The sequence below is a fragment of the Ciona intestinalis genome, chromosome 8 (genome assembly GCF_000224145.3).
Source record: "Ciona intestinalis chromosome 8, KH, whole genome shotgun sequence".
Lineage (NCBI taxonomy): Eukaryota > Metazoa > Chordata > Ascidiacea > Phlebobranchia > Cionidae > Ciona > Ciona intestinalis.
Genome location: NC_020173.2, coordinates 1,031,949 through 1,040,320, shown reverse-complemented (window position 1 = coordinate 1,040,320; position 8,372 = coordinate 1,031,949). Strand labels below are relative to the sequence as shown.

General features: G+C 35.9%; 3 protein-coding genes across 4 annotated transcripts; 2 read left to right on the top strand and 1 right to left on the bottom strand.

Annotated features, from left to right (window-relative positions):
* The first annotated feature begins 213 nt into the window (after nucleotides 1–213).
* LOC113474437 lies at nucleotides 214–2,756 on the top strand. The gene is made up of 4 exons (XM_026835487.1): nucleotides 214–288; nucleotides 574–814; nucleotides 1,873–2,105; nucleotides 2,414–2,756. The coding sequence occupies exons 1-4, from the start codon at nucleotides 214–216 to the stop codon at nucleotides 2,600–2,602; spliced, it is 738 nt and encodes a 245-aa protein (XP_026691288.1). The 3' UTR covers nucleotides 2,603–2,756.
* A 1-nt stretch (nucleotide 2,757) lies between these two features.
* On the top strand, nucleotides 2,758–5,818 carry LOC108949671. Its single transcript, XM_018812738.2, has 4 exons — nucleotides 2,758–3,710; nucleotides 3,800–4,066; nucleotides 4,120–4,352; nucleotides 4,748–5,818. Exons 1-4 carry the CDS (start codon nucleotides 3,650–3,652, stop codon nucleotides 4,934–4,936), a joined length of 750 nt encoding a protein of 249 aa, XP_018668283.1. The 5' UTR covers nucleotides 2,758–3,649; the 3' UTR covers nucleotides 4,937–5,818.
* Nucleotides 5,819–5,913: 95 nt separating this feature from the next.
* On the bottom strand, nucleotides 5,914–7,893 carry LOC108949691. 2 transcript variants are annotated; one of them, XM_026835536.1, is made up of 4 exons: nucleotides 7,265–7,893; nucleotides 6,672–6,944; nucleotides 6,388–6,617; nucleotides 5,914–6,128 (listed from the first exon to the last, which is right to left on the bottom strand). In XM_026835536.1, the coding sequence occupies exons 1-4, from the start codon at nucleotides 7,314–7,316 to the stop codon at nucleotides 5,919–5,921; spliced, it is 765 nt and encodes a 254-aa protein (XP_026691337.1). In that variant the 5' UTR covers nucleotides 7,317–7,893; the 3' UTR covers nucleotides 5,914–5,918. The 2 variants fall into 2 exon arrangements, with proteins under 2 accessions (XP_026691337.1, XP_018668424.1); XM_018812879.2 differs by having other exon boundaries at nucleotides 7,675–7,893.
* Nucleotides 7,894–8,372: the final 479 nt, after the last annotated feature.

Here is an 8,372-nt window from a genome sequence, read left to right as displayed (position 1 = left end):
CAAATTGAGATTGTTTTCTATAGGCTAGCAGGTAGACTGTTTATTACGAAATAGTATGGATTCACACGCGTGAGTTCATCCATCATAATAGCGATTGTTTGACCTGGCAACTAATTACGACATCATAGCATTTCACACGGCGATTATTTGCGTCATAATAGGGATTGGCACCTCATCATTTAGCATGTGTAAGAAATTTAAAAACAGGCTTAAATGTTTTCTTTTAATTTGAAAAAAGATCCGGAACCGGATCGAGAACCCCCATTTGAACATCACGGTTTAGCACGTGTAACACTTTATTTTATTTTTTCACCAATAACATTACTGTAAAACTCAAAATTTGGGGGGGCCATGGCCCCTCAGGCCCCCCCTTGGCGACGCCCATGTTTCTGCTTGATCTTCGGAGAGATAGCTGTTATATATTTTGAGGAAAATGAATTGGATCGGACTAGCCGTTTTATTGCTGAAAATTAGCAAAGCATATACAAATTTACTTTTAAAAGATCACGTTTCAAATTTTAACGGTAACCTTCTTTTTTAAAGCAACCGTTTTAATACTCGGCGACTGGCCAGAAATTATATCATCAAAAGAGTCAAAGCTTTTCGTACCAATCAAATACAGAACCTGTATTTTTTTCTACTCCTGTGGCTATAAACTTGACGGCCAAGCTAGAGAACCAGTCATTGCCCCACAAATTCAAAGTTACCGTGGTAGAAATATTGGAACCTTTGTTCATTGTCAGTATTAAAAGAACTGATAAAAATGAGGGATGGTCGGAAATTACGTTCCGGTTTTATTGGGAGCTTAACCTAGGTAAGGATTTCATTTGAATGTTGGTGTTAGGGTTATATAACTATAAACGAATGAATGGATGTAACTTACTTTATCCTCGCGTAGCCGGAAAACGACAGTCGTTATAACACGAGTACTCATGCACCTTGTCCCAGCTTACAAGTTACTATGTATGTTACTTTGTGGGTCATTTTTTTAGGACTTTTTTTATTTTTTCATGTATGGCTGACAATTTGGACGACCCATTAGTGACCACTGGGTTGGAGCCATTGCTCTTGGGTTGGAGACTTAAGTGTCTTGCCCAAGAACACATACGTCTGTGTTACGTGTTTGAGGTGTTTGGTCCAGAACGTTGCCTTTAAAGGCCAATCGCGGTTCCGTGAACTAAAACCACTGTATCCTATGTCGTTTTAATAAAAGCAAATATAAAAATAGACGTTCTAAAATATATAGTATTACCCCAAAACCGCCATCTAATTTGATTCTGGAAATGTCTGGCAATATGTGCTTAAGTGTCCCATCTTCCCCCATTGTACTATAAAAGGAGCAATGACCGATAAACAAGTTAACGTACACTGATGCAATATTACTACTAAGAAAAACCGTATTTTGTAAACCGACTGAAATAACACTTTGTACAAGAACTAACCTTGCTCACTAAAAAGCGAATCGAAACGAGAAATGGAAAACGCGCAATTTACAGTAATCAGCCCAATGGCACAATAAACGACGATACTTAAACACGTGAGCAATCAAAGAAACCAAGCGTGACAACAATGAAAAAAAGAAGTAAAGGAGTGAATAGAAGTGAAACAGTGATAAGGAAAACGAATAAAAATACACTATTAAATCGACAACTTAAGCATCGCACACAACAAAGACTGAAACAATTCAAACCCATATAGCACACACAACACAAAGGTAAATAAGCGTATGTAGGCTCAAAGGCCTCATACTCACAACGTAACACCCATAATGGTATCAAGCGACCTGCCTTTTCATTGTACCTATGGTTACAGACAGTCGAGCTAACCATTTTGCCACGGCGCCGGCCGAACTACAAACATGTCGATTTTCAGGTTACAGTTGGGGTGCTTACAAGGGTCTTTACTTCCATCTTCCATACACGTCTGGAGGGACGGAGTTTAACCGTGAAAAGAGTCATCTTGAATGCTCGAAGTCTGGAGGGAAATTGGCTGATATTGTTGACAAGGAAATGTACGACTTCGTCAATACTTTCGTTGAAGTTACCTTTGATTCGGGCCGTTTAAATTTTGTTATAATATGGACGGCAATGAATTACAACCAAGCGGTAAGAATGAGTGAATAAAACTTTATCCTTGTGTAACGGTGTGAGATAATTTTAGTTATTGTAGGGTGGGGGATGATGGGACACCTTTAGCACATAATATCTAAATATCCTGATCGTGTTTTAAATAATTACTGACGGTCAATGAGAGCCATGGGCATATAGTTTTTATAATTTCTTGAATGATCTTTGTTTACTATACTTATCGGGGCTAGAAAATGCAGGTTAAAGGTGTCCCATCTTCCCCCACCCTACTGTATAGAGTTTATAATTGCATTGTCCCTAATCTTTTCTATAACATGTTCCCATAGAACAGCAATGTAACTCGGAGCAATGGGAAACCTGGTTATAATGGAGATTGGAATCCTGGTTATCCAACTACATCTGGGTCTCGTACGGGTGTGGTGGTATTCGTTGGCACCAACCCTTCTGCAGGGACAAACATAGGAATGCGAAACGCTGAAATTTCCCAACGATATGTACCTTTGTGCGTTTATTAGAATACACGCATACGATAAAGTGGAACATACTAAACACAATAATATCAATTTTTACCTGCAAATATTACATAGTAACTGCTAACTACATGATATGTTTTTATTTTCTAAGAAATATCCTGACATAATGCATACATCACCGCAGTTATTCTCTGCGTACATTAGCTGCAATATACCCTGTGTATATTTATTTATTTGCGTTATACAAAAGAAGACTATTTAAAAATGGTTCCCCAAGCAAAGAATAGGCTTATTATATTGCTTGAAAATGACAATAACGATAATTTTGTAAAATGTTGTTTTAAAGCTTTTAGTAGTGTGTCGTGTAATTTACGTGTATTCCTAACAATGAATTCATTTGTTAATTAATGTTATAACAAGGATGTTAAATTGTCTCGTCTTACTCCTCCTGTTTTCGAATTGCTAAATTTACACCTGGTGTGGCAATCGCTAAATAACTCCTGTGGTTTAACATATATCTTTGTATTGTTATTATTAATTAAAAAAACTATGAAAGTACTAATTCGTGTTATCACCCCAAAACCATATTTTTAAATTTGGAGATATTGGGCAATATGTGCTTGAATGGTCCTGCCCCACAGTACTATATAACCACAAAGTATTTTTATATGCCGAAAAGTTGCTCTTTTTAGAATTTAGATCATGCTATTTTTCTAAGTTTGTATTTGTAAAAAAATGTATTATACTCCCACAATCTGAGCTCTATTACCGTTATTGAAAATTAAGTTTGACAGTAAAACCGGTGTAAATGCGTGTTGTAAACAAAATGTACAATTAAAATTAGTTACAGTTTATTGAAGTGTATATGTAAATCAAGCGGACGTATAAGCATGTACTGCTGTGATTCTGTGTAACCATGTATGACGTTGTGTGTGCGTATCAGATACATTTTTTACGAAATAAGTTTATACAAGAGAGCACAGATCTTCATTTCTTATTATTTGGCTGACACCTCTCAAACTAATCATTGTAATTACAAAGTAGTTTCGTGTAATAGCATCTTACGTTGTTGTTTAAACTTAACTGTAAATGGAGCAAGTCAGAACACTGATTTTGTTGTTGTACATTAGCTACAGCACAGCAGCATCAGGTAAATGACCTCTTCCATTGTTGTGAGTTAAAGTGATCAGAGTAGTGAGAGAAATTAATTAAACATAATTTTTACGTTTATCACATCAGTAACAACTTCAAGTGGAACCTGGCAGGCGCTTCTTTCTTCTAACAACCCAAGACTTTATCTTTCAATAAAGTATGGAGAATGTCTCTCTACTACCCCTTTTGGAATAGACGTTGAAGCAAAAACACATGATCAGTCATTGCCTTTCAAATTCAAAGTTACCGTGGTAGAAATATTAAAATCTTTGTTCATTGTCAGTATTGAAAGAATTGATAAAACTGAGGGATGGTCGGAAACTCTAATCAAATTTGATTGGCAACTTAAATTCGGTAAAGATTAATTTATCTGAGTCTTGAGTTAAACTTAAAATGTCGATTTGCAGGACAGGGCGGTGTTGCTTACAAGAACAGATACATAAAGCTGCTGTACACGGCTGTTTCTTTTGCGTATAGCCGTTCCCGGTCTTTTACACAATGCAGTTCATCTGGAGGAAAATTAGTGGATATTGTTGACAAGGAAATGTATGATGTAATATACTATTACGTCGCTACCACTTTCGATTCTGGCATTTATAATTATGTTAATATTTGGACAGCAATGAATTTCAATACTGAGGTATGGAAAACTATATAACTTGACTTAGGGGACGCGTGTTTAATGCGCACCCCTTTCTATTAGAAATTTAATTATTACCCAATAAAATATAAATACTTGAGCGACCACGCCTTTACAACCATTTATTTTATTTTTTTTTTTTGTCGTATATAATAGTATATAATAGTGCCGGGAAAAGACGGGACACCTTTAGCACATAGTATCTAAATGTCCTAATCGTGTCTTTAAACAATTAACAAAAGTTAATAAGAGCTGTAAGGATACTGTTTTATAAATCTTTGTTTTTTTGTTTGCTATCAAATGGGACAAGAAAATAGAATAAAAAGGTGTCCTATCTTTCCCACCCTTTGTTTTTAACCGTATATGTGCTTTAACGACCCTCGTTTTGAGTTTAGAACGGAAACGTAACTCAAAGCAATGGAGAACCTGGCTACAATGATGATTGGAACCCTGGGTGGCCACTGGGCGGATCAACACGTATCGGTGTGGTTATTTCGGTTGGAACTAAACCGACAGCAGCTCCCAACGTAGGGCTGCGAAACTTTAGTGCCGCTCATACTGCTGTGCCACTTTGTATGTATTAGCAGTGGCAGTATACTATGCACATACGAATATGAGCGGCGTGCTGAGTCACTTAAGAGTTAAATATTAGTGTTACTATATATCCTTTATACACCTTTAGTGCTTACAACTTAAACCCACCGTATTGTAGAAAGGAACGATCACACATTGTAATACAGGTTTATTATTACGAGCTAAACCTGGATAGGTTAAAGCCATATACGGTTCATAATGTGATTTAAATTTAATTACGCAATAATTTTCATAGTTTTGATTTGGTTACATAGTAGTCGTTGATATAGTAGGGTGGGGGAAGATAGAACACCTTTAGCACATAACATCCAAATATCCCGATCGTGTTTTGGACAACGATCTATGGGAGTTGTGATGATATAGTTTCATAATTCTTTGAATGTTCTTTGTTTACTACGAATTGGAACGAGAAAATAGAGTTAAAAAGTATCCTGTCTCCCCAAGCACCCTAACAAATTAAATAGACGATCATACAATTTATCGTAACCTGACATAATGGTCATAAGGGCCCTAATAAATGGTATATTTCAAGACGAATTTAATAAGAGCATTTATTACAGTTTTATTATAGGGGAATTTATTGCAGTTTTATAATAGGGGAATTTATTACAGTTTTATTATAGGGGAATTTATTACAGTTTTATTATAGGAGCATTTATTACAGTTTATATAAACAGATCCTAACGTATAAGTATAATGGTAAACTGACAAACATACCGGACAGAGCGATTTATGACTTCATGTACAATAAAGCTTATTTGTTTATAATGCATAATAAACAGTAGCAATAATTATTATTTAATCTTTAATTTAGACCAAAAAACCACCCCGGAATATTAGAGAACATGACTACAAAGAATAGCTTTTATAGCTTTCGTAATTTGCTTTTATCAACAGCAAAAGTATGATACAGCAAGTACAGTCCTCTTAGCTGTAATATGCCATCTTGTGTTTAACCATACCAAAATACTCTCAGTCCATTACGTTTAATGCGACGTTTAGTGGTGATGAACAGAGAGGCGATGCCAGTGTGGTGAATTTTCGATTTCGAAACCCGTTTAAAGAATTTACTTGAGTTGTAACAAACATTCTGACGCCGAATGAATATCTGTCTGTGTTTGGATCTTGACGCCAAGATTCATTGTAGCCAGGTTCGCCATTGCTCTGGATTATTTCATATGTCTATCAAATAAACGAGTTTGGTAAACACATAGATTTAAAGTGAAAAGCATAATTAATAGTGCAAGATAAGATGTGTCATGCTGTTGCCATTTGCTTTTTTTGTTCCCGCATTTGTAAACAAGTTTTGAATTGTTCAAACCACGAGAAGTAAGTATAGAATTTTAAGGGTGTCCCATCCTACCCCACAGTGCTATATATATATACTAAACTTTGACAGTCGTCAATATAAGTATATATGGCAAAATCTTATATTTCTCACCGTTGGGTTGAATGTCATTCCTGTCCACATGTTAATATAAATGTTGTTACCAGAATGCAAAGTGTTTTTTACGTAATTGCAAATGACATCAAAAGTTTCTTTGTCGGCGATATCCACTAAACTACCACCAGTTTTCTTACACTCGTCGAATGAGCCTTGTCTGTCAAACATGACATTCTCTGATGCAAACGGTAGCCATATATATTGATGTCTGAACACGATTCCTTCGCCTAAATGCATGGTTGTTGGTAACTCAACTTTATAGAAAAATTATGGGTACATACCATAGGTAAGATTCCATTCAAATAGGATTTCTGTTTCCGCCCAGCCCTCGCTTTTATCAACACGTTCCAGGTTAAGTATAAACAAAGGCTGCAATATTTCCACCACCGTCACATTAAACATATGTGGCAATGACGCATCCTTGGACTGGGCAGTTACATTGATCGACATCGGCGTAGAAGAAATGCAAGTATTGTACTTTATTGAAAGAAAAATGTTTGATTCGATCGAAGAAATGGAAGTCTGCCATTTACCGTACGATGAAATCAATGTTTCTGTGGATAAAATAATTTAATTTTCCTAAAACAGAAAAAAAGTTATACACAAATTTACATGCAGTAACTCAAACTTAAGTATAGTAGGGTGGGGCAAGACTGGAAACATTTTAGCACATAATAACCAATTATCCTGATCTGTTTTAATCATTAACAACGGTCTATATATGGAAGTCGTAAAGATATGTATTTTTTACTTTTTTGAAGGATCTCTGTTTACTACTAAATTTGACGAAATAAATAAATAAGTCCTATCTCCCCCCAACCCACTATATACGCATTAATACAAAATAGATCTTCTCATCCTAAATTTTACGAACCTTTGCTGAAACTTAGATTCAAAAGAAAAACCCAAATCCTGGTTACAAACATAGCACTCGAAAATCCGGTACTTATATTTGAGAAAAATAAACAGATTAATCATATACACCAACTGGCAGTTCACTTTGTTGCGCAACAACAGAAAACACATTGTTTTCACACATTGTTTTCTGACGTGTATATTGCGCGTTATTTTATTTGAATTTTGTCGACTTCGCAGTATTGTTGGCACAATTCAGTCAAATAGGTAATATTATGTTAAGTGCTGTCCGGTTGAATCTAAGAATTATTGTATCAACTTTTTATTGATGCTAAGCTTTATCTACATGCGCATTATTACTTGTTACTGTGATATATAGGTATATATATATACCTTTGGCTTATATTATAGGCTACAATAGATACCTACATTTAGGTTTCTATTTGTTCACACTGTGGGGGTCGGCTAATATTGCAAGTATAGTTCGCGAGTTTAAGTTCCGCAGCTCGAGACGCCGCACCTGTCCCAACGTACGCGCTATATCTTACTCAACGAAGGCACATCGTTGTAAGACATTGTACGGCACTGCTCATTCTATAGTACGGGGAAAGAGTGTCATCAAGCTTTAGGGACAAAGTGACACAGCAGAGTATTACTAGCCGCGTACTACTGCCATACAGTACAGAAAATTTCAAGGTTTATATAACGAAAAAGACGTGTCACAAAACATAAAACGCGTCATTGGCATGTGGCAATAATTGCCTCGCCTGGCGTACACACAACTGGGTAACTGTTTTTATTATCACGACTAGAATGACGAAAAAGTAGGTAGTGTATTGCAAAAGCAGCAAAATTTCATTCAATTCCAGTCATGCTTTTGTTTTCGCTTTACAGCGTTGCTTTATATTCAATCTTTATGCGTTAGTGTTAAATTTAGGTATCTTTATATAGTAGAGTGGGGTAGATGGGACATCTTTTCATTCCATTTTCTTGTCCCGTTCGGTAGTCAACAAACAACATTTAAATAAATATAAAATTGCATCCTCACGACTCCCATAAACTGTTGTTAATTGTTTAAAACAGTTTAAAAACAGATGCGCAACCAGTGGCCCTGTGGCCCGCATGGT

Bases quoted from the DNA above. Each gene is read 5' to 3' on its own strand.
- LOC113474437 (XM_026835487.1), top strand. From the start codon at position 214: ATGTTTTCTTTTAATTTGAAAAAAGATCCGGAACCGGATCGAGAACCC. The intron at 815-1,872 runs GTAAGGATTTCA...GTCGATTTTCAG, and splicing joins TTATTGGGAGCTTAACCTAG to GTTACAGTTGGGGTGCTTAC. The intron at 2,106-2,413 runs GTAAGAATGAGT...ATGTTCCCATAG, and splicing joins CAATGAATTACAACCAAGCG to AACAGCAATGTAACTCGGAG.
- LOC108949671 (XM_018812738.2), top strand. From the start codon at position 3,650: ATGGAGCAAGTCAGAACACTGATTTTGTTGTTGTACATTAGCTACAGC. The intron at 3,711-3,799 runs GTAAATGACCTC...TTATCACATCAG, and splicing joins CTACAGCACAGCAGCATCAG to TAACAACTTCAAGTGGAACC. The intron at 4,353-4,747 runs GTATGGAAAACT...TTTTGAGTTTAG, and splicing joins CAATGAATTTCAATACTGAG to AACGGAAACGTAACTCAAAG.
- LOC108949691 (XM_026835536.1), bottom strand. From the start codon at position 7,316: ATGTTTGTAACCAGGATTTGGGTTTTTCTTTTGAATCTAAGTTTCAGC. The intron at 6,945-7,264 runs GTTCGTAAAATT...TTTTATCCACAG, and splicing joins GAATCTAAGTTTCAGCAAAG to AAACATTGATTTCATCGTAC. The intron at 6,618-6,671 runs GTATGTACCCAT...CCATGCATTTAG, and splicing joins TGAATGGAATCTTACCTATG to GCGAAGGAATCGTGTTCAGA.